At 44.8% G+C, this 24,849-nt stretch overlaps 1 protein-coding gene across 4 annotated transcripts in view; it reads left to right on the top strand.

Moving 5' to 3' along the window:
- The window catches only part of pik3c2b (phosphatidylinositol-4-phosphate 3-kinase, catalytic subunit type 2 beta), a 179,086-nt gene that overhangs the window by 45,670 nt on the left and 108,567 nt on the right, over positions 1–24,849 (top strand). For all 4 annotated transcript variants that reach the window (XM_068057433.1, XM_068057435.1, XM_068057432.1 and 1 more), the window contains one exon: positions 913–1,033. In XM_068057433.1, the coding sequence (XP_067913534.1) occupies positions 913–1,033 (121 nt within the window). The remainder of the gene's footprint in view (positions 1–912; positions 1,034–24,849) is intronic.

The following is a 24,849-nucleotide window of genomic DNA, read 5'->3' as shown; positions in this document are numbered from 1 at the left end:
CATATCAGGCGCGCTGCTATTAGTGTCTAATAGTTGCAGTTTCTGCTCGTGTCATGTAGGACAAACTGCACCTTTTCTGTACAAGGAGCTGATGATTGAGTGCAAGATAATATCTGGTGCTGGAGGAGCTCAAATGGAATTTTTGTGTCATCTGGGATAAAAACAAATCTGCCATCTACATGCCAATCAATTGTGCAGATGGGACTATCTCCCTGAGAAATGGCACGTGCAGTACGGGATACCAGTGCCCTTGCTTGTGAGCTCACCTCTGTTTGCTGTTAAAGGATTTAGAAAGCTGCTTTTCTTCAAAGGCCTCCTAGTTCCATCTCCATAACGTCGCCCATCTCTGTTCCTGCCTCATCATCCTCATGCAACCTCTAAACTCTCCTGGTCGGCCTTCCACCTTGCACCTTCTGTAAACCCATCCAAAACTCTACTGCCCGTATCCTAATTCGCACCAAGTCCTGTTCACCTTTCACCCCTGTGCTTATTGGCCTACATTAATTCCCAGTTTACTAACAGCTCGATTTTTTTTTTGTTAAATTCTCATCCTTGAGTTAAAATCCTTCAATGACCTCACCTCTTCCTATTTCTGTAACCTCCTCCAGCCCTACAACCTTCCGAGAACACCTGCACTCCTCCAATTCTGACCTGTTGTGCACACCTATTTTAATCGTTCCACCATTGGCAATCATGCCTCCAGCTGCCTAGACACTAAACTCTGGAATTCACTTCTCCACTTCCTCCTTTTTAGGATGTTCATTAAAACCTACCTCTTTTTAATCAAGCTTTTGGCCACTTGCCCTGATATCAGCTTGGTGTCGGCTTCTGTGAGGAACCTTTGACTAAGTTAAAGGCTCAAGATAAATGCAAGTTGTTGTTTGTTGATTGTGATGTTGCCTTCTTTTCCAGGGGGTTCAACGGTGGATCTGATCATCTATCAGACTCTGTGTTACATTTATGACGACCTCCGTGGCATTAACGTTGACAACTTTGTCTTGAAGATATGTGGATTGGAAGAATTTCTACAGAAGTAAGTTGCTTGCTGAAGATTTAATGCATGAACAAGTAGTTTGCATGTGGATATGGAGAACTTAACAGAAGCATTAAAAAGAGTGGGTATGCTGTCATGCTAGAAAAGAGAACATGAAAGGAGGTGACTGGAGAATGGTTAAAGTGGTTGGTTTATTTTGAGTATTTTTCACTTCTTTATAAATGTCATGCTGTAATATGAATTGGTGAACTACTCAGAACTTGAGGGTTTTTTTTTTCCTGCACCGCTCTCCTGAAAATGATATTTCCCAGGATAATTGCAGATGCCAGTGGTTCTCCAACAACTTGTCAAAGTGCCTATTCCTCATTTGTGAGCCTAAACAGACACTATCTTTGGAGAGTGAGGGGAAGTAATTCACAGCTAAACTTGGCCCAGCCCCTTGTCTGTCATTTGTACACTCAGTTTCCAACCAGGAATTCATACAGCACAGACTGAGGCCATTCGGCCCATCGTCCCTGTGCCACGTGTTGGAAAGAGCTATCCAATTAATCCCATTCCCTTGCTCTTTCCGCATAACCCTACAATCTTTTCCTTTTCAAGTATGTATCATATCCCTTTTCAAAATTTTATATTGAGTCTACTTCCACTGCTCTTTCTGGCAGTGCGTTTCAGATCATAACTTGCTGCATAAAAAAAATTCTGCTCACTTCCTCTCTGCTTCTTTGCCGCCTTTAATTGCTCCACTTACTGAAATCCTGCATCCATGGTACCATTCTCGTAAATCTACAAGGCCTTGACATCCTTCTTAAAGTGTGGTGCGCTTGAGCAACTTCGGCTCAGAGTTGCTGAGCTGGAGTCTGAGTTGCAGACATTGCGGGGGTTCAGGGTGGCGGAGAGTTACTCGGACACTTTGTTCCGGGAGGCAGTCACACAGGTTAAGAGAAACTTTCGAGTTGGTCAGGGACAGGAGGACATTACTGTGAGCCAGGCAGGTATGGGGTCCAGCATGTAGTGATGGAGGCGCCTCAGCCTTTAACTTTGACCAACAGGTATGAGGTGCCTGCTGCCGTGTGGATGAGAACAAAGACTCATCTTTGTGGGTGGATGAGCAAACTGACCATGGCATCTTGGTGCAGGATGTCATTCAAGTGGGGGGAACATAAAGGAATGTGGTAATGATAGAACAGTATTGTTGGAGGGATATATACTGTTCTCTGCAGCCGAGTACGGGAGCTCCGAAGGTTGCTTTGCTTGCCCAGTGCCAGGGTTAAGAACATCTCGTGGCTAGAAACAACCTTGAAATGAGAGGGGGAGGATCCAATTGTCATGGTTCACGTAGGAGCCAATGACATAGGTAGAATTAGGAATGATATTCTGCTGAGAGAGTTTGAGGAGTTAGGGTCGAAATTAAAATGCAGAACTGCAAAGATAATAATCTCTGGGTCGCATGCCAATTGGCATAGAGAGAATTAAATGCATGGCTCAAAGAGTGGTGTGGGAAGAAGGGGTTTTAATTCATGGGCAGTGGCATAAGTTGTCGGGAGAGAGGGAACTGTTCTGTTGGGATGGGCTCCACCTAAACTGGGCTGGGTTCAGTGCCCTGGCAATATAAATAAGTAGGACTAAAAACAAGAAATGCTGGAAATACTCAGCAGGTCTGGCAGCATCTGTGAAGAGAGAAGCAGAGTTAACGTTTCAGGTCAGTGACCCTTCATCAGAACTTCACTGAGATGCTGAGTGTTTCCAGCATTTCTAGTTTTTATTTCAGATTTCCAGCATCTGCAGCATTTTGCTTTTATTATATAAGTAGGATCATGGATAGGGCTTTAAACAAACAGGGATGAGGGGAGGTTGTGGTGGCAGCAAAGGGTTCAGGTGTGGTAGATTTAGAAATCCAAAGGGAAAAGTTGGGAGGGTAGAACATTATAGCTAAAAAATAATAGTACAAAGATATTAAAGGCTCTTTATCTGCATGAAGCATCTGCAATAAGATAGATGAACTAGTGGCACAAATAGAGATAAATGGTTTAGATCTAATCACCATTACGCAGACCTGGTTACAAGGTGACCAAGGTTTGGAAATAAAGACGATAGGATATACAACATTTTGAAAAGACAGGCAGAATAGAAAAGGAGGAGGAGTAGCCCTGATAATAAAATGACATAAGGACAGTAGTGTGAAAGAATCTTGGTTCACAAGTTCAGGAAGTAGAATCAGTATGGGTGGAGATTAGGAATAGCAAGGGTCAAAAAACACTGGTGGGAGTAGTTATAGGCCCCCAAGCAGTAGTTATACCATTGGATATAGCACTAAGTAAGAAATTATTGAAGCTTGTAAAAAAGGCAATGTAATAATTGTGGGGGACTTGAATTTTCATATAGACTGGACCAATCAAATTGGCAAGAATGGTCTAGGTGATGAGTCTGTAGAATGTGTGTTTTTGTGACAGTTTCCTAGAACAATACATTGTGGAACCAACTAGGGATAAAGCTATTTACGATCTATTATTGTGCAGTGAGGCAGGGTTAATTACTAATCTTGTAATAAAAGATCAGTTGGGAAAAAGTAATCATAGTACAATTGAATTCCATATTAAGTTTGAAAGCAACATACTCCAGTCCCAAACACAAGTCTTAAACTTAAACAAAGCCGATTACTTGGGTATGAGGGGAGACCTGGCTAAGGTTGATTGGGTAAATAGACTAAAAGGTATAGCAGTAAATGAACAGTGGGGCCGATTTAAAGAAACAATTCAAAATGTTCAACAAAACTGCATTGTGCTTAAAAAAAAAAATCAGCAAGAAAGATCCATCCATGGCTTACAAAGGAAGTTAAGGTAAGTATTAGATTAAAAGAAGGGGCTTATCGTGTTGCAAAGAACAGGAATAAATTTGATGAAATGGGGAAAAATCGACTGAGAGTAAAATAGCCAGTAATATAAAAACAGATTGTAAGAAGTTGTACAAGTATATAAAAAGGAGAGTAGTGTTATGGCCAGATGGGAGTTGATGAGGATGGTTTCGCTTTTTTCACCTCTCAACTGACCAAAGACAGCGATTTTTTTTTTAAATGTGTTTTATTTCCTGAGCATTTTAATGGTCAACAAACAGACAAACGACAGGTTTTCTCGTAAGTTTAAAAGAAAGATAAATATTTATTATACAACACCAGGAAATGTACACAACTTCACCATTTCTCACGCATACAGATATACACGCAAACATACGCACGAAAAGGTAGAGATTAAAAGATAACATGCAATTAGGTCTGATGGTTAAAAGTGTCCTCGGTTTAACTTGCGTTTCTTCGGGGTGAAGACTTGTAACAGTGCAGGCCTGTATTCTTTTCCCTTGTTCACTCAGTAAAGACTTTCAAGGATTAGGAAGACAATGCACTGTTAGACTGCTTTTGTTATATTCCAGCCAAAGATCACTGGCGAAGTCCTGGTATGATTTCTCAGGGGCTGCATTTGCTGACGACGCGACCACTAGGTGACGCTGCAGTGACACATGCTCAAATGCAGCCTGTGCCACTAAAACGTCACAGTCTGCGACATCAGGCAGCTGCCAGGACAAAAGATGGTGCTGCTCAAATAATCACATGAAGGCAACCTAAAAACATGGCAGCACACAATGGGTGGAGGGAGAGAGCAAACGGGCCGAGGAGGGACTGAGCGAGTAGGTCAAGAAGGGAGTGAGCGAGTGGGCCTGGGGGGGGGGACAGGGAGCGAGCAGGCCGGCGGGGTGGGGAGGGGGGGTGGAGGAGCGAGCGAGCGGGTGGGACCCAGGGGGCGGGGGGGGAGCCAGCGAGCGGGCGGGCCGGGGTGAGAGCGAGCGAGGCGGGCCGGGGTGATGGGGAAGCGAGCGAGTGGGTGAGGGGGGGTGGTGGGGAGGGGAAGGTGGTGGAGGAGGAGGAGGAGAGCGCACCCACCGCCACCACCAAGGTCTTCGGCCATGCTCTCCCCGCTTCCCCCACCCCTGCTGTCTGCCCGCGTTACGCGATGACGTAATCTGTGCATGCGCCAACCAATCCTGGCAATGCGGAACGCAGCACATGCGCAGAGAGTAGGAGCCAATCTGCGTATATGTGCAGATTGGCGCCGTCTGTTGACGTCAGCTGCCGGCTGCGTTGTCAATAAACACTTTGTTTCTGTAATGTGACCAGAGTTACACACTCATTGTTCTTATAAATGGTGTCTGGTGGTGAGGCCATTGTAGGACAATGGGGTCTGGGTGTCACTCATCTTCATACCTTTTTGATAAAGTGAAGTTTTTTCACACTCATTCTCTCGAATTTGAATTTGGAGTCGTAAGTCTGCAATGCCATTGTTGGAGAGAAGTAGCCATTAACATAGAATGTGTTGTTTACATTCAAATTCTAATGCTTTCTCCAAGACTTGTCCAGACATGAAGATTGGCTCAGGGTCCTTGCAGTTTCCATGTGTGTTAGCAGTACAGGATAAGGTCACCTGACCTCTGAACTCCATTTTGTTTTCTAGGAAAAGTGTCCATTTTGAGTTTGTATCATAAGTTCATAATTTCTCTTCGTGTGAGCGTGACAGTAGCTTAAAGTAAATTTTGGTCCCTTAGAGGCAGAAACAAGAGAAATTATCATGGGAAATGAGGAAATGGCAGAGACATTAAACAAATATTGTACCTATCTTCACAGTACAAGATGCAAGTTACATGCCAGAAATATAGAGTAACTTAGAGGCTAATAAGAGTGAAGAAATTACGGTAATTGATAAATGTTGGAAAAACTTAAGGGACTAAAATCCGACAATCTTAAGGACCTGGTGGACTACATTCTAGGATTCTAAAAGAGGTAGCTGCAGAGCTAGTGGGTGTGCTGGATATGATTTTCAAAATTTCCTAGATTCTAGAATGGTCCCAGCAGATTTGAAGTTAGCAAATGTAACATTGCTATTCATGAAAGGAGGGAGAGAGGAAAGAGGGAACTGCAGGTCAGTTTGCTTGACATCAGTTGTCGTGGAAATGCTAGAATCTATTAAGGAAGTCTTAACAATGCACTTAAGAAAATCATAGTATGATCAGATAAAGTCAGCATGGTTTTACAAAAGGAAAATCATGTCAGACAGATTTATTAGAGTTTTTTGAAGATGTAACTAGTAGGGTAGATAAAAGGGAACCAGTAGATGTATATTTATTTATTTAGAGATACAGCACTGAAACAGGCCCTTCGGCCCACCGAGTCTGTGCCGACCAAGAACCACCCATTTATACTAACCCTACAGTAATCCCATATTCCCTATCACCTACCTACACTAGGGGCAATTTACAATGACCAATTTACCTATCACCTGCAAGTCTTTGGCGGTGGGAGGAAACCGGAGCACCCGGCGAAAACCCACACGGTCACAGGGAGAACTTGCAAACTCCGCACAGGCAGTACCCAGAATTGAACCCGGGTCCCTGGAGCTGTGAGGCTGCAGTGCTAACCACTGCGCCACTGTGTATTATACTTGGATTTCCAAAAGGCGTTCTATAAGGTGCCACACAAAAAGTTAATACGCAAGATAAGGGCTCGTGGAGTTGGGGGTAATTTTTAGCAAAGAGTAGGGATAAATGGGGCATCTTCAAGTTGGCAGGCTGTAACTAGTGGAGTGTTGCAAGGATTGGTGCTGGGGCCTCAGCTATTTACAATCTATATTAATAACTTGAAGAGACAGGGAGTTATGTATCTTAGTTTGCAAAAGATATAAAGCTAGGTGGAAATGCAAGCTGTGAGGACACAAAGAGGCTGAAAAGAGATATAGACAGGTTAAGTGAGTGGGCAACAATGTAGCAGGTACAGTATAATGTGGGGAAGTGTGAGGTTATTCACTTCGGTAGTAAGAATAGAAAAATAGAATATTTTTTCAAAGATGTGAAACTTGTAAATGTTGATGTTCAGAGGGACTTGGGAGTGCTTGTACAAGGAACAAAGAAAGTTAGCATGCAGGTACAGCAAGCAATTAGGAAGGCAAATGGCATGTTGGTCTTTATTACAACGGGAGGTAGTACAGCGAATGTTTACTAGATTAGTCCCTGGGATGAGAGGGTTGTTCTATGATGAGAAGCTGAGTAAATTGGGCCTATACTCTCTGGAGTTTAGAAGAATGAAAGGCATTGAAACATACAAGTTTCTGAAGGGGCTGGATAGGGTAGGCACTGAGGTTATTTCCCCTGGCTGGAGAGTCTAGAACACAGGGGCACAGTCTCCAGAAGGGGCTGATCAATTAGAACTGAGATAAGAAATTTTTTCACTGAGTTGTGGGTTTTTTTGAATTTTGTACCCCAGAGGGTTGTGGATGCTCCATCATTGAATGTATTTAAGGCTGGGATGGATGGATTTTTGGTCTCTCAGAATCATGGACTAGGGGGAGCAGGCGGGAAAATGGAGCTGAAGCCGAAGATCAGCCATGATTATATTGAATGGCAGAAGAGGCTTGACAGGCCACATGGTCTACTCCTTTCCTATTTCTTAAGTTCTTGTGTTCTTACGATTTGCTAGGTGAGGCCTAAACAGTGATTTTAGGAAGGTTCAGTATACCTTGTTTTTGTTAAAGTTCTATGCCTCTATTTATAAAGCCATGGATCTCATATGCTTTTTTAACGGCTTTATCAACTTGCCCTGTTGCTATCAAATGATTTGTGTACATGAACGCCGAAATGATCTCTGTTTCCTGCACCCCCTTTAAAATTGTACCATTTGGTTTATATTGCCTGTCCAAAATGCATCACTTCACAGTAGTGAGAGTCAGTAGATCATGATCTGGAGACCATAACAGCTCATTTTACCTTCCTACCCACAAAACATTCTAGTGCCCTTACAGCTGCCTTTCTTGAGATCTGTTGCTCACTGGTCTAACTACAGGCTTTCCTGTTCTGTGGTAGGAAACAGAATCTTGGGTTTTGCTCAGCTGTCTTCCAGTGCCATTCACTGTTCTGGTAACCCTGCCATTGCCATTTTGATAGCTCTGTCAGTGCCAAATTATTCTTGAAAAGCTATGAGTGCAGCTGGAGATTCTAACTGACGGGTGTATTTGAGCCATCCATTTTTTAATGATAAGAGTATGTATGGGTAACATATCTGTCCTGCGTTTAAATGTTTGACAAGTCCTGGTAGTTGACTGGGCATTATTCATGATATTTTAGCTGGAAAAGCAGACAACCTCAGGATGAGGTTCAGTGAGGGACTATTAAGAGTCTCCTGAATAAAGGGAAGCACCTGAACTTTATAATGCACTGAAGTATGGATATAGAACAAAGTGATCTGTCAGAGGAAGATCATCTAGAAGGTCACAATGTACTTTTAGGTAGTAAGAGATTGAAGAGCAATTGAAAGACAAAGGAAGGATACTTTTGTTGGAGCATTGCGTCCTGCTTGTTGTCCCTTCTCTTTCTCTCCCCACCCCACCCCCACCGATCAAGAGGACTGTCCAAAAGAACCACATCAATCGCTCCATTTCTTTTAACTTTGTCCCTTGGGGGCCCTTCGAACTGTGGTTATAATGATTGGATGGTATCGATGATGGTTGGCAATAACTGGGTGTATCTTGAGAGGAGGAAACATTTCTAAAAATGTGTTCTCTGGCTGTAGATGGCTCTGGCAAGGCCACATTCATTACCTGTGTCTACCTATCCTCCCTTTGGAAGGTAATGCTGGAACATGTCTTTGAACCCCTTCTGTTCTTGTGGTGATGGTGCGTCAGCAGCAGTGAAGGAACAGTGGTATATATCCAAGTCAGGATGATGTGAGACTTGGAGAGAAATTTGCAGCTGATGATGTTCCTATGATGTTGGAAGGAGAGGCCATGTGGTTAGAATGTGCTGTTGAAGTAAGCTCATCAAGCACAGTCATAGTCTGCCGGTGGTAGAGGGGTTGTATATTGAGTCTAGTGGTAGGGACACCAAGAAAACAGGTTTGTCTTGGATGGTGACGAGCTTCTTGCCTGTTGTTGCGGTTGCACCCGCCCCAGGCAAGTATTGAGGGAGGAAAGTCCTCTACTTATGGATATCCTAGTGATAACAGTAGCATTTCAGTGAGCACTTGGATTCCAGATGCTAGTCTGATGGGATCTTCCACTCCCGCTTTCCCAGGAACAACTTGAAAAGAGGGCGGCTGCTAATGAACCTGTGAAGACTGGCCCCATTGGATACAAGAACATCAAGCTCCTTGTTGTAAAACTTGTGTTCCATTTCCTCCACTTAGAAGCAACTTTTTAAGGTCTTAATGAAAGTACACAACAGGGTTTCAGAAGACCAGCTGTCTGACCACATAGATGTAATTGCAGATCAGTTGATACTCTGAGTTACAAACCACATTTGCAATAGATTTGCCACTTTTTACTAATTTCCCAGGTTGGTCTCAGACTGATGGGACCGATCTAGTACAACAACAATAACTTGTATTGATACAGCGCCTTAACAAAATAAAACACCCCAAGGCGCTTCACAGGAACGTATAACTGAAGGTTACAAACATGGTTTGAGTCCTGAGATATGCTTCACTGGTGCCTGGAAAGCATTCCATCGTCTATAATTAATGCTCCCACGCCATTTGTCACAGAAATAAGTTAGGGAGGAAATATTTTAAAGTTAAACAACACACAAAATTGACCTTTAGGTAAAAGTCAGATGTTTGGTTTGTATTTTAAAAATATCTAAACTGCTCAGTGGAAAAACTAGACTACTGTTTCAAAATGGAGCAGGAAACAACCCCTAATATGCAGCAGCTTTGCAGAGATCTGCAGACCCACACAGCTCGTGTGTTACTTTCAGTCTGAGTGGATTCTCTATAACCACAGTCTGTGAATGGAGCTTGGTTGGCAAGTTCTCTTTTTGATTTTAAAAAAATATTAAATATTTAAATATTAGATTCTATTCACAGTTCTTAATTTTCCCCAGTTTATTCAGAAAGTGTGACAGCCTCAAATACTGCTGCTAATTTTTATTTTAAAATCACTCAGCTGGTTTGTGTGTGCCTCTGCATACATGCATGTGCCTCTGTCTGCGTGCATGCACACTTTGTACGCCTCTGTGTACTGAGTGTATCATTTTTCTTCTGAGGAGGTGGTTGCAATGTAACTAGTCTTGCAGAACTGGTTTATTTTGATGAGGAAGATTCCTGATCTTAAAGGCACCTTAGCATGTGTCTAAGCATTTTAGAAATATTTCTGCATCATCACATCCCTGAAAAAGACGGGAGTTTCCATTTAAACTTACTTTTTATCTGAGCATTACAGAGCTATGCTTTTCTGCGAACACTAACCACTCACCCAATTAAGTGGCTTTCTGAAATGAGCATATCTAACATTCAATGGAAAACTCTAGGAACTCCCTAGTCTTGGACCGTTCTGTTCATGTTCCTGTTAATGAAGAAACCCAGTGTGGTACTGAGCTACACAGACCAGGATAGCCCCAGACACAATCACTAGTCTCTGCTGAGTTAGCTAGTCCCATGAGGGGTAGCAATATACAATCTACTAATTATAATCCTGCAAAATTCCCTAGATTCTGGAAAGATTCCAGTGGATTGGAAAACTGCAAATGTAACACCTCTATTCAAGGAAGAGGGGAGACTGAAAGCAGGAAACGAGAGGCCACTTAGCCTATATCTGGCATTAGGAAAATGCTCAAATCCATTATTGAGGAAGCAGCAGCAGAGCATTTAGAAAATCATAATGCAATCAGGCAGAGTCAACATGGTTTTATGAAAGGGAAGTCATGTTTGACAAATTTATTCGAGTTCTTTGAGGATGTAATAAGCAGGGTAGATAAAGGGAAACCAGTAGATGCATTGTATTTGGATTTCCACAAGGCATTCGATAAGGTGCCATATAAAAGGTTACTACACATGATAAGAGCTTATGATGTTGGGGGTTATAGATTAGCATGGATAGACTAACAGGAGACAGAGAGTTGGGATAAATGGGGCATTTTCAGGTCTGCAAACTGTAACTAGTGGGGTGCCACAGAGATCAGTGCTGGGTCCTCAACTATTTGCAATCTATATTAATGACTTGGATGAAGGGACCGACTGTATTTTAGCCAAATTTGCTGACAATGCAAAGTTAGGTAGGAAAGCAAGTTGTGAGGAGGATGCAAAGAGTCTGCCAAGGGATATAGATAGGTTACGTGTTTGGGCAAAAATTTGGCAGATGGAGTTTAATGTGGGAGAAGGTGAGGTTGTCCACTTTGGTGGGAAGAATAGAAAAGCAGAATATTATTTATATGAAAAGAGACTGCACAATGCTGAAAGATCTGGGTGTCCTTGTACATGAATCACAAGAAGTTAGCATGCAGGTACAACAAGTAATTAGGAAGGCAAATGGAATGTTGGCCTTTATTGCAAAGAAGATAGATTATAAAAGGGATGTCTTGCGACAACTGTACAGGACATTAGTGAGACCGCACCTAGAGTACTGCATACAGTTTGGTCTCCTTACTTAAGGAGGGATATATTCGCATTGGAGGCAGTTCAGAGAAGGTTCATTTGGCTGATTCCTGGGATGAAGGGCTGTCTTATGAGGAAAGATTGAGCAGGTTGGGCCTATACTCATTGGAGTCTAGAAAAATAAGAGGTGATCTTATTGAAACATATAAGATTCTGAGGTGGCGTGACAGGGTAGATGCTGAAAGGATGTCTCCCTTCTTGGGGGAATCTAGAACTGGGGGCACAGTTTCAAAATAAGGGGTCTCCCATTAAAAATGGAGATGAGGAGGAATTTCTTCTCTGAGGGTTGTTGATCTTTGGAATTCGGTTCTGCAGAGAGCAGTGGAGGCTGGGTCATTGAAATATGTTCAAGGCTGAGTTAGACAGATTTTTGATCTACAAGGGAGTAAAGGGTTATCGTGCCCAGGCAGGAAAGTGGAATTAAGGCCACAATCAGATCAGCCACGATCTTATTGAATGGCGGAGCAGGCTTGAGGGGCCAAATGGCCTACTCCTGCTCCTATTTCTTATGATCTTATGAGTTGAGATGAATAGTATAGATGCATGTATGGGGAAGTCAGATAAACACATGAGGGAGAAAGGAAGAAAAGTTTGTGTCGATGGGGTTAGATAAAGGATGGGAGGAGGCTCGTGTGAGCATAAACACTGGCATGGACCTACTGGTCTGAATAAGTTGTTACTGTGCTATAAATACTATGCGACACAAAGAGTCTCAGTTTCCCCGTCCAGGACTGGGGGAAGGGAGGACAAAAGAAATCAGCTGTGTTCCTAATCACTGTCCAGTCCCTCCCTCCAGAACAATTCACACATGGATCTGCGATAAGGACAGATTTGGCTGTGATGGCCTTTCTGATACAGCAACTGCTGACACAGAGGGCATTAAATATGAAATCAGGAAGGGATTTCCACCCACTCAGTTGATCCACCACTGACTTCAGCAAAGATCCCAGGGTTGGCCTTATTTCCACATCTTTAGCCAGCAACTGGCGTGGATTCCTCATGCATCAGAGGATGTCATTCAAAGCTGCAGGATAACGAACTATGAGAGCATTTAAAGAAAACTATTATATGCGTTAAGGTTGTGGGTTCAAGCCGCCCATTCCAGAAACTTGGGTGGTAGCTGATTCCATAAATAATTTTGAAAAGAAGTTGGGCAGGTACTTGAGGATGCAAAACTTGCAGGGTTAGGGACAGAAAGTAAAAGCAAAATGCTGCAGATGCTAGAAATCTGAAATAAAAACAAGAAATGCTGGAAATACTCAGCAGGTCTGGCAGCATCTGTGGGGAGAGAAGTAGAGTTAACATTTCAGCTCAGTGACCTTTCATCAGAACTGGCAAAGGTTAGAAATGTAATAGGTTTTAAGCAAATAAAGCGGGGGTGGGGCAAGACGTAACAAAAGGGGAAGGTGTTAAAAGACAGGGTCACAGAGAATAACTGATAAGGAGGTCATGGAGCAAAGGCAAACGGTATGTTAATGGTGTGCTGAAAAACAAAGCATTAGTGCAGAGAAGGTGTTAATTGACAGAAAAATGAACAGTCCTGGCCCAAAGCACAAGCATGAAAAAAAAACAGTGGACAGGCACATAGTAAAAGAAAAATGAATGATGAAACAAACTAAAATAAAATAAAAAGAAAAAATAACAAAAAATAAAAAGAGAAGCCATCATGTTCTGAAATTACTGAACTCAATATTCAGTCCGGCAGGTTGTAGCATGCCTAATCGGTAAATGAGATGCTGTTCCTCGAGTTTGCGTTGATGTTCACTGGAACACTGCAGCAAATTCAGGACAGAGATGTGGGCATGAGAGCAAAGGTGGGTGTTGAAATGGCAAGTGACAGGAAGCTCGGGGTCATGCAGGTGGACTGAGCGGAGGTGTTTCGCAAAGCGGTCACCCAATCTGCATTTGGTCTCCCCGATGTAGAGGAGACCGCATTGTGAGCAGCGAATACAGTATACTAAATTGAAGGAAGTACAAGTAAATTGTTGCTTCACCTGAAAGGCGTGTTTGGGGCCTTGGCTAGTGAGGAGGGAGGAGGTAAAGGAGCAGGTATTACACCTTGTGCGATTGCAAGGGAAGGGGACAAAAAGTGATGGTGTTAGACTAAGCACAGCTGCTCTTTCTAAGAGATAGCACAGGCATGATGCACTGATTGGCCACCCTCTGTGCTGTAGGTTTCTATGATTTTGTGAATTGGCATAGGCCATTCAGCCCCTTGAGCCTGTCTGCCATTCAATGAGATCATGGCTGATCTCCATCTTAATCCCATCCACCTGACTTGGCTCCACATTATTTTATATCCTTGTCTGGCAAAATCCAGCAATCTCAGATTTAAAATAACTAATTGTGCTATCATCTTGCTGCTTTGTGCGAGAAAGTTCCACACTTCTGCCACTCTTTGCATGAAGAAGTATTTGCCAACATACCATAATCTAGGCTGATGCTTCAGTGAAGTGCTTGAATTTTTATGGTACTGTACTCTCACTGTACATTGCTCTCTCCACCCATCTGATTCAATCAGCGCTGTTTCAGGAACCTACTGGGGCAATCAGTGTTGCTGTGTGAAATGTGAAGCTGAGACCCTGCATTGCTGTGATAAAGGTCTGCAGAGGTGGATCACACAGCTGCCACACGCGACCTGACAAGCTGGCACTTTGACCAATTTGTGTGGTCAGGTCCAGCGGTGAGAATAAGCCGCCTCCTCATGACGGCAGGATATGTGGCATTGAAAGATAAGTGCGAATTTGACTGTAAATCATACAGAGACGGAAGGTGCAACATCCTGTGTTTCAGGCAGTCCAGCTGGGAGGTGGCAAAACTCAACCCCTCAGACCTCCCTTCAACAAACATTTTCTTTTAGAGCTCATAATATCAAGATCAGTTCTTGGCCTATTTAAAGGGCAATTTTCCCAGCACTGAAGAACTCACATCAGTATTGAAGTAAGAATCATTAACCATATAGGGCGATTTCTCTATCTCATGACTGTAGTCCAGGAGTTTGTGAGTTCAAAACCTGCTGTACGTTGTGCAATTGAATTCAATAATTCAAAGAGCTGGCACAAAGACGATGGGCGGAATGACGTACCTCTGTGCTGTGTGATTCTCTGAAATCTGGTAATTTGTGGACTGGGGACAACAGTTGTACAACAGATTGTTTTAAAAACCCAATTGGGTCACTAATCTGTTCGGGGAAGAGAACCTGCCACCTCTACACAATCTGACCTCCTTGTGACTCCAGTTCCACAACAACAACTTGTATTTATATAGTACCTTTAATGTAATAAAACGTCCCAAGGTGCTTCACAGGAGTATTACAAAGCCAAATTAGACACTGAGCCACATAAGGCGATATTAGGGCAGATGGCTAAAAGCTTGGTCAAAGTGGTACATTTTAAGGAGTGTCTTAAAGGAAGAAAGAGAGGCAGAGGTTTAGGGAGGGAATTCCAGAGCTGAGAGCCTAGACTGGAGTCTGCAGCCTGTAGCCCCGGAGCTTCATGCGGCTCTTTATCATCTCATTTGTGGCTCGCAACCTTTTTCAGTTGGATTGCAATAACATGAAAAAAAAACAAAAAAGAATTAAGTCAAGAAAAGAGCCATGTTTTTATTGTGGTGATAAAAGGCTATTCATTACGCTAGTCATTACAGTTTCAAATTAGTATTTTAACGAAAAACATGCTCTAAATAAATCTGTTTGAGTGGTATAGCTACACAATGGTTATAGATAATGTCTTTGAGTCGAAGAGCAGGTTTTATGGTAGCAACCATTATTGTTTCTAATGTAGCTGAGATGATAAATTATGCTGAATTTGCTATTAGAAGCTATTTTTTATAACAAGAATCAATAGCCAAAAATTTTTTATTAATTCCACGTGTCTTAAGTTAAAGTTTGTTTTAAAGGTGACTTTACCGACAAAACTATAGTTTAAAAAAAACATCAAAATACGTGATAATTCAGAGTTAGGTGTATTTTCATTTTGTCTTTTTTTTTCTATTGATATATAAATTCAACATGTATTTGTTTTATTATATGTGCAAATTATGCATTCTACCAGAGACACTTGGCAATTTGTCAATTATTTGGTTTAGAAATGCCAAATTTTCATCTTGCAGCTCCCAATAGTTTTTATTTTAAGCGTCTTTTTATTTAAAGGCTCTTCAGGTTAAAAAAAAACGTTGCCGACCCCAATCTAGATAGCTGAAGGCACGGCCGCCAATGGTGGAGCAATTAAAATTGGGGATGCTCAAAAGGCCAGAATTTGATGAGCGCAGGTATCTGAGGGTTGTAGGGCTGGAGGAAATTAGAGATTGGGGATGTGGGGGCCATGTAGGGATTTGAAAACAAGGATAATCATTTTAAAATTGTAGGAGCTAATGTCGGTCAGTGAGCACAGGCGTGATAGGTGAATGGGACTTTGTGCAAGTAAGGACACCAGCAGCAGAGTTTTGGATGACCTTGAGCTTATTGAGGGTAGAATGTAGGAGTAGAGGCCTGCTTTAGGTCAGGAAAAAGAACCTGACCTGAACCTGACCGAACCACAGCGGGCCCGACCCGGGCCGAGTCCCTCCGATTTTGCCCCGAGCTTGACTCGACCTGACCCAAGCCCGACCCGACTGTCCCTTTACTTACCTTCCTGACACCAAACCTGCAAGAAGCAGCAGCGCATGCATGATGACGTCATTGTGATATCACTTGCTCAGTGCGCAGACTCAGTTTCGTCCCGGACTCCCAGCTCAGGTAAGTTTTAAAAAAATTTTTAATACTTGCCAGCAGAGCACTTACTGTGTGTGTCCGGCCCGACCCGACCCAACTCGACTCGACCTGGACTCAGCCCGACCCGACCCGAGCCCGAAAACCAGCCCCAAAAGATGGGTCCGACCCGACCCGACCCGAACCCGACACATGTCGTCGGGTCCCATCTGGTTCGGGTCGGGTAGCAGGCCTCTATGTGGGAGGCCAACCAGGAGTGCTTTGGAATAGCCAAGTCTAGAAGTCACAAAGGCATGAATGAGGGTTTCAGCAACAGATGAACTAAGGCAGAGCGAAGTCGGGTGATGTTATGGAGGTGGAAATAGGAAAGTCTATATCTTTCCCCGCTCCTCCCTTCTAATAACCTGTAGCAGAATCTTAGCACAATGTCAATTAGGCAAGGATCATTTGATTTCACACTGGACAACAGAAGGTGATCCTGTGCTGCCTTATGATTTCCCTCACCTACCAACCGGGTATGAATCATTACTGCTCTTGCAGCTGCATATACAGAGGAGTCTCAATAACACTGGGGTCGAGCAGACTTGCCAAGACTTTGATATATGGACGTCCCAGCAGCAGTCTCTCTCTCTCTCTCTCTCTCTCTCTCTCTCTTTTTCATACACACACTCTATCTCTCGCACCCTCTTCCCTGGACGTTGCCTATACCTGCTGCAGTTTTGCATGTTGGACCTGCAGCCCAGGAGCTAGAAAGTGGACAGTTGCAGAATTTTACCCAGGCGCACCGGGGATTCACAGTCAGTGCTCCAACGTGATCCAATCTGGTCCCTTCTGCTTCAGCACACAACCACAGATGAAGGTTATTCAGGAATAGGACTCTCTTCTGGAAAAGCCCAGAGGCGGAAACAGTTGATGAGCCAATGGAGAATAAAACAAACAAACAAGTAGAGCACTGCTGGATCTGTGAGGCAGCGCAGATGTCTGACACGTGCTTCCTGCTTCAGCACTAATCATTCACTTTTTTTTCTCTCTTTTGTCTCTTCCTCTATTTTGTATGTGTGTCTCTCATATCTCTCTCTCTCTCTCTCTCTTTCATCTCTCATTTCTCTCCTCTCATTTCTCTCATCTCTCTTCTCCCTCTCTCATCTCTCCTCCCCTCTCTCCTCCCCTCTCTCCTCCCCTCTCTCCTCCCCTCTCTCCTCCCCTCTCTCCTCCCCTCTCTCCTCCCCTCTCTCCTCCCCTCTCTCCTCCCCTCTCTCCTCCCCTCTCTCCTCCCCTCTCTCCTCCCCTCTCTCCTCCCCTCTCTTCTCCCCCTCTTCTCCCCCTCTTCTCCCCCTCTTCTCCCCCCCCTCATCTCCCCCTCATCTCCCCCCCCTCATCTCCCCCCCCTCATCTCCCCCCCCTCATCTCCCCCCCCTCATCTCCCCCCCCTCATCTCCCCCCCCTCATCTCCCCCCCCTCATCTCCCCCCCCTCATCTCCCCCCCCTCATCTCCCCCCCCTCATCTCCCCCCCCTCATCTCCCCCCCCTCATCTCCCCCCCCTCATCTCCCCCCCCTCATCTCCCCCCCCTCATCTCCCCCCCCTCATCTCCCCCCCCTCATCTCCCCCCCCTCATCTCCCCCCCCTCATCTCCCCCGCCTCATCTCCCTCGCCTCATCTCTCTCGCCTCATCTCTCTCGCCTCATCTCTCTCGCCTCATCTCTCTCGCCTCATCTCCCTCGCCTCATCTCTCTCGCCTCATCTCTCTCGCCTCATCTCTCTCGCCTCATCTCTCTCGCGTCTCTCGCCTCTCCTTCCCTCTCGCCTCTCCTTCCCTCTCGCCTCTCCTTCCCTCTCGCCTCTCCTTCCCTCTCGCCTCTCCTTCCCTCTCGCCTCTCCTTCCCTCTCGCCTCTCCTTCCCTCTCGCCTCTCCTTCCCTCTCGCCTCTCCTTCCCTCTCGCCTCTCCTTCCCTCTCGCCTCTCCTTCCCTCTCCCTCTGCCGCCCCATGCATTTGGTTTACGAATCCATCATAATGCAGTAGTGAAGGAGCTGGAGTAGAGAGAAATGGGAATTAAAGAAGAGGGACAAGTGATGGGGAAAGAGATTGAAATAGAAGCGAATGAGACAACTTTAGAAAATTTAAAAATAACTTGTTTCTCTCAGAAATGATTGTTACTATGATTACTGTGACTTGAGTAATCCATGAGGCAGTGATAGCCCTAGGCATAAGAGTTAGCTGTTCGTTATCCTCAAGGGCTGGAGATAAGGGAATGGAAAGGGTTCCAGGGCACTTGAATGATGAAGGGTAATACGTCTTCGAACAGCATTGTTCATTGCTAGGAACATGCAGATTCAGCAGTGACTGTGGTTAATTTTATAAAGCGTAGTGATTTGGCAAAGAATACCAGCTGCCCCATGCTTTCAATCTTTGAAATTAGGTCTACCATCCTTTTTTTCAAACACAAGCCTTTAGGGCTAGTGTGTTTTGGCTGCAGAGTGGTACATTGTGGAGGAGCTGGAAACTGAAGGCGTCTGTGCCATCGGCTCCCATTTCAGCCGGTGGCTGTTGAGTGGCTGGGTTGCTGCAAGTACTTAGTGTTGACAAAGGCCGTCGAGTCTTTCGAGGCGAGTAAAACTCCCGGGAGCGACGGCTTACCGGTCGAGTTGTACTCGGCCCTGTGGGACTGGGTCGGCCCGGACCTGCTGGAAGTATACGAGAGTATGCTCCTGGCCGGTAGCATGTCAGAATCCATGAGAAAAGGCATCATCACCCTCATTTACAAGCAGAAGGGGGAGAGGGTAGAAATCAGAAATTGGCGGCCCATCTCACTGCTTAATGTTGATTACAAGATTCTGTCCAAAGTCATAGCCAGTCGAGTCAAGTCTGCTCTGGAGCTGGTGATTCACCCCGATCAGACCTGTACTGTACCCGGCAGGAAGATCTCTGATAGCCTCGCGCTACTCAGGGATACGATCGCCTACGTACGGGACAGGAGGGTGGACACCTGCCTCATCAGCCTGGACCAGGAGAAGGCTTTTGACAGGATATCGCACACCTACATGATGGACGTGCTTTCCAAAATGGGGTTTGGGGAGGGAATCTGCAATTGGATCCAACTGCTCTACACAAACATCAGTAGCGCAGTCTCAATCAACGGGTGGGAATCTGAAAGTTTCCCGATCAAATCTGGAGTCAGACAGGGCTGTCCTCTTTCCCCGGTCTTGTTTGTTTGCTGTATTGAACCCTTTGCTGAGTCTATTAGGAAGGATGCGAGCATAAGAGGGGTGACAATCCCAGGCAGCGGAGGCACTCAGGTCAAAACCTCCCTGTACATGGATGACGTCGCCGTCTTCTGCTCGGATCCGCTGTCCGTGCGCAGACTGATGAGCATCTGCGACCAGCTCGAACTGGCCTCGGGAGCCAAAGTTAACCACGGCAAGAGCGAGGCCATGTTCTTTGGGAACTGGGCTGACCGATCCTTTGTCCCCTTCACCGTCAGGTCAGATTACCTGAAGGTGCTGGGGATATGGTTCGGAAGTGCCGGGGCGTGCACCAAAACATGGGAGGAGCGAGTAGCCAAGGTACGACAAAAGTTGGGCATGTGGGGGCAGCGATCTCTCTCCATTGTGGGTAAGAACCTGGTCATCAGGTGCGAGGCGCTCACGTTGTTGCTCTACGTGGCGCAGGTCTGGCCCATACCCCACTCCTGCGCCGTGGCAGTCACCCGAGCCATTTTCCGCTTCATCTGGGGATCTAAAATGGACCGGGTCCAGAGGGACACGATGTTCAAATCTCTGGACATGGGCGGGAAAAATGTACCCAACGTGGCCCTCATCCTGATGACCACCTTCGTGTGCGGCTGCATCAAGCTATGTGTAGATCCCCAGTACGCAAACTCCAAGTGTCACTACGTGCTGAGGTTCTATCTGTCCCCGGTGTTGCGAAGGATGGGCCTGGTCACATTGCCGCGGAACGCTCCGTGCAGTTGGGACGTGCCGTACCACCTATCCTTCGTGGAGCAGCTTCTGCGGAAAAACACCTTTGACCACCGGTCCATCAGGCAGTGGTCTGCACGGAAGGTCCTCAAGGCCCTACGGGAAAAGGAAACGGTGGATCCTGTCGGATGGTTCCCCGAGCAGACCGTCAAAGTCATTTGGCGGAATGCCTCATCACCAGAACTTTCAAACAAGCACCAAGACGTAGCTTGGCTGGTGGTGAGAAGGGCCCTCCCCGTCAGATCCTTCATGCACACCTGAAGTCTCGCCCCCTCCGCACAGTGCCCCCGCGTTGGCTGTGGTGGGGAAGAGACGGTCGCCCACCTCCTCCTGGAATGTGCCTTTGCAAAGCAGGTGTGGAAAGAGATGCAGTGGGTTTTGTCAAGGTTCATCCCAAGCAGCTCTGTAACACAGGAGTCTGTGCTCTACGGGCTGTTCCCAGGGACGCACACCGAGACAAACATCAACTGCTGCTGGAGGACTATCAATTCGGTGAAAGACGCCCTTTGGTCTGCCCGAAACTTGCTGGTCTTCCAGCGCAAAGAGTTGTCCACCACCGAATGTTGCAGACTGGCACATTCCAAGGTCCAGGACTACGTGCTGAGGGACGCACTAAAGCTTGGGGCAGCCGCAGCAAAGGCTCAATGGGGAAAGACCACAGTGTAAGGTTCCCCCACCAAGCTAGACTGAGGGGCTGGATCCATGGGAAACCCCTCGAACTGTATCGTTAATATTCTGAATTGCTGTAAATGTAAAACTGTAATTGACATGACAATTGAGAAACGGAAGGGTTGGGAAGAAACTCATGACAGTATTGAAGGAAACTGATCTCCCTTGCAATGTTTGTATTTTTTGGTGCTGTTTGGAAACTGTTTGGCAATGTAATTTTTACAGATTTTTATGAATAAAGTATATTTTGGAAATAAAAAAAAAACTTAGTGTTGCATCACTAACATGCCAGAATACCCTAATTGTGCCCTGAGCAATGTTTGTGATGAAAATAATGTGGTCTGACCACTCCAAGAATTGTAAAATAGATCAGCACCTGGATCCAGTGTAATTCCTCCCTGACTCCATAGAGATTTAGTCATTTGCAGTTCATGAATAAAGCTCACTGCTCCTAAAGCTTAGACACTCCAGAAAGACAGTGTGTATGTTCATAAGCCTGGTCCAATATCGATGTTGTGTTTGCCTCCTCCTCTGACTCCAGTGTACTGATCAGTTGCTCTCCTCACTTTGATTGACACTCAATGCAAGAGTACAGTTCAAGAAAGGTTCTGTTTCTCTGGCACTCCATTGTTTTATTTGGGCCCAGCAGCATAGAATGATACAAATTACAGCAAAGAAGTGAGGGTATTTGGCCTGTTGCCCAATGCTGATGCTAGCTGATCAACTGGAGCTATCTAATCATATCACATTTTTCTGCCCTTCCCTGGTACCATTCTTCCTTTTTAAAAACTTGTCCCATTTCTCTTTAACTGCACCTCTGTCGTCATTTGTGGTAAAGCTTTCCATGTTCCAATAATCCTCTGTGCAAAAAAAAATTAATAATTTTGAGTTTTTTCTGCTTGTTACTGATGCACCAACCAGTGGCCCACTTTATTCTGTGAAAACTTTTCATGCTCTTGGAAAACTCCTACCAGATCCCACTGGAATATTCTCTGTTCAACTGAAAAAGCTCCTAACTTTTCAAGCCTTTTTTAAAATGTAGAACCCCTCAATCATTGTATTTTCGTAGAGAATAGTCACGGTACCTGTCCATGGCTCTAACAGTCTAGAATGGCAGGCAGTACTCCAGTTTTGCTCAAGAACACAAGAAATAGGAGCAGGAGTATGCCATTCAGCCCTTCGAGCCCGCTCCACCATTCTGTGAGATCACGGCATTGTGGCGCAGTGGTTAGCACCGCAGCCTCACGGCTCCCACGACCCGGGTTCGGTTCTTGGTCCAGCATGTGTGGAGTTTGCAAGTTCACCCTGTGACCGTGTGGGTTTCCACTGGGTGCTCCGGTTTCCTCCCAAAGCCAAAGACTTGCAGGTTGCTAGGTAAATTGGTTATTGTAAATTGCCCCTAGTGTAGATAGGTGGTAGGAGAATTGAGGGAAGGTGGGGATGTGGTAGGGAATATGGGATTAATGTAGGATTAGTATAAATGGGTGGTTGTTGGTTGGCACAGACTCAGTGGGCCGAAGGGCCTGTTTCAATGCTGTATCTCTCTCTCTCTCTCTCTCTCAACACCATTTTCCTGCACTATCCCCATACCCCTTGATGTTTTTCATATGTAGAAATCTATCGATCTCAGTCTTGAACATACTCAATGACTGAGCCTCCACAGCCCTCTGGGGCAGAGAATTCCAAAGATTCACTATCCTCTGAGTGAAAAAATTCCTCCTCCTATCAGTCCTAAATGGCCTGGCCCTTATTCTGAGGCTGTGTCTCCCGGTTCTAGACTCCCCAGCCAGGGGAAACATCCTTACTGTATCCTGTCAAGCCCTGTAAGAATTTTGTATGTTTGAATGAGATCACCTCTCATTGAGGGCTAGCCAATGACTGGCACAAACACAACATTGTTTCTCTGCTTTTGTATTCAGTGCCCTTGTACAGAAAAGCCAGAATATTGTTTGACTTTTTTTATATCCTTTTCTACCAGGGCTTCCACCTTTTAAAGATCTACATATCTGCACCTTGGATCTCATTGTTCCTCCACCCTGTTAAGAAGCCAACTCACTTAGGCCATGCTTCTTTTTGTTATTTTCCCCCAAAATGTATTACTTTGTATTTCATGCATGAACTGCACCTGCCGCCTATCTGCATACGCTGTCAACCTGCCTATCCGCTCCTGCATCCTTCTTCACAATTTGCCATGCTCACTAATTTGGTATCAACAAACTTGAATGTCATTCTGTTTCTGCATTTGTCCAAATCAGTATAACTGGAAAATAAAGGAGGTCCCAAAACGGATCCCTGGAGAACTCCACTACCCACATGTGCCAATCCCAAAAGGTACCCTTTCTCCCCTTCTCATCCCTCTCTCAATGCAACTGTATTCCCCTTTCATGCCATATGCTTTCATTTTTGCAGCAAGTCTTTTATGTGGCATCTTATCAAACCACCATCTGAAAATCCATAGTTACAACATCAACCACATTTACTTAATGCACTCTTTAATTTCCTTGCAAACTTCAGTTAATTGAGCATGATGTACCCTGAAAAATCCACGCTGATTGTTCTTGACCAGCTCATGCCTTTCTAAATGCTTTGTGTTTATTACAAATAAATGTGGTTGAAATAAAATTCTGGCTTTTTTCACCCCTTTTTTAAAAAAAGATTTGGATAAATGGTTACATGAAGACGGTGTCACTTTAAAAAAAAAAAAATGTTTTGACTGATGGGTGGCGCTGAGTATTTAATTTTTGCTTTCTATTTCCAGTAATGTAGGTACTGTGTCACAATATCTCAATCCATCAGTATCCAGGCAGTAAGCTATTGTTCTGAGATTAGCTGCTGTATTGGCTTAGTCCATTGACCTTGTGTTCCAGGGTTTCTCAGACCTGCCTCGCCCAGGCGCAGCTGGCACACAGGCCTAAAGCCGTTAGAATGTCTGCTAATCGGAGGAACACACCTGCTTACAATACTTCTGCATCTTCCAGTACAGCTTTTAACAAACATATGACTCATAGCGCCAGACCATGCCCATTTTATAAGAGGTAGCAAGGGCTCGAGCTTAATACAGGTGACATACTCTTCACATTTGCAGCAAAGGGCCTAACACCTGTTTCAGGAAGCCTTTATAAAATTGGGCTACCCCAAGTACAGCTGCCACTGGGTGAAATAACTTCTAGGCCAGTTAAGGCACTGGATATTGGATAGCATTATATGGGGGAAACTGCTGTAAACACATCAAAGCCATATGATATAAGGAGGGCTGCTTTACCATGTGAAGTACAAAGTGTCCAAGCAAGATCTGTTTTCATTCACTGCATAAAGTTATTATGATCTCTCCATGGCCTCACCCCCTCCCTATCTCTGCAATTTCCTCCAGCATTACAACCCTCAGATGTCTGCGCACCTTCAATTCTGGCCTGTTGATCATCCTAATTTTAATCTCTTCACCATTGGTGACTATGTCTTCAGCTGCCTGGGTCTTCATCTCTGGAATTCCCTCCCGAAACCTCTCCACCTCTTTACATCTCTTGCCACCTTCAAGATGCTCCTTAAAATCTACCTCTTTGACCAAGCTTTTGGTCATCTGCCCTAATATCCCCTTATGTGGCTTGGTGCCACATTTTGTTAATTTTCCTGTGAAGTGCCTTGGGATGATTTACTACATTAAAAGTACTATATAAATGCAAGCTGTTGTTGATATAGGATGCATTACCTGAAAAGGTGGAGGAAGTAGATTCAGTAGTAGTAGCTTTCAAAAGGGAATTGGGTATATATGTTAAAAGAAAACATTCACAGGGCCATGGGGAAAGAGCAGGGGAATGAGACTAATTGGTAGCTCTTAACAGAGAGCAGGGAGAGACACGATGGGCTGAATGGTCTCCTTCTCTGCTGTATAATTCTGTGAAGGACCATATGCTTTCTCCTGAAACTTGCTGCTAAATAAGACTGATATCAGTTGCTGAGGCATTACTTATTTTACACTGATTGGAAATTTACCTGAAATTACTTTTCATTTAATTGGATGAAGGTCAATAATTGTGAATGGTT

This window comes from Heterodontus francisci, chromosome 25, assembly GCF_036365525.1.
Source record: "Heterodontus francisci isolate sHetFra1 chromosome 25, sHetFra1.hap1, whole genome shotgun sequence".
NCBI classification, from domain to species: Eukaryota; Metazoa; Chordata; class Chondrichthyes; order Heterodontiformes; family Heterodontidae; genus Heterodontus; species Heterodontus francisci.
The sequence above is the reverse complement of the archived record's forward strand: the minus strand, read 5'-3'. Positions and strand labels throughout refer to the sequence as shown.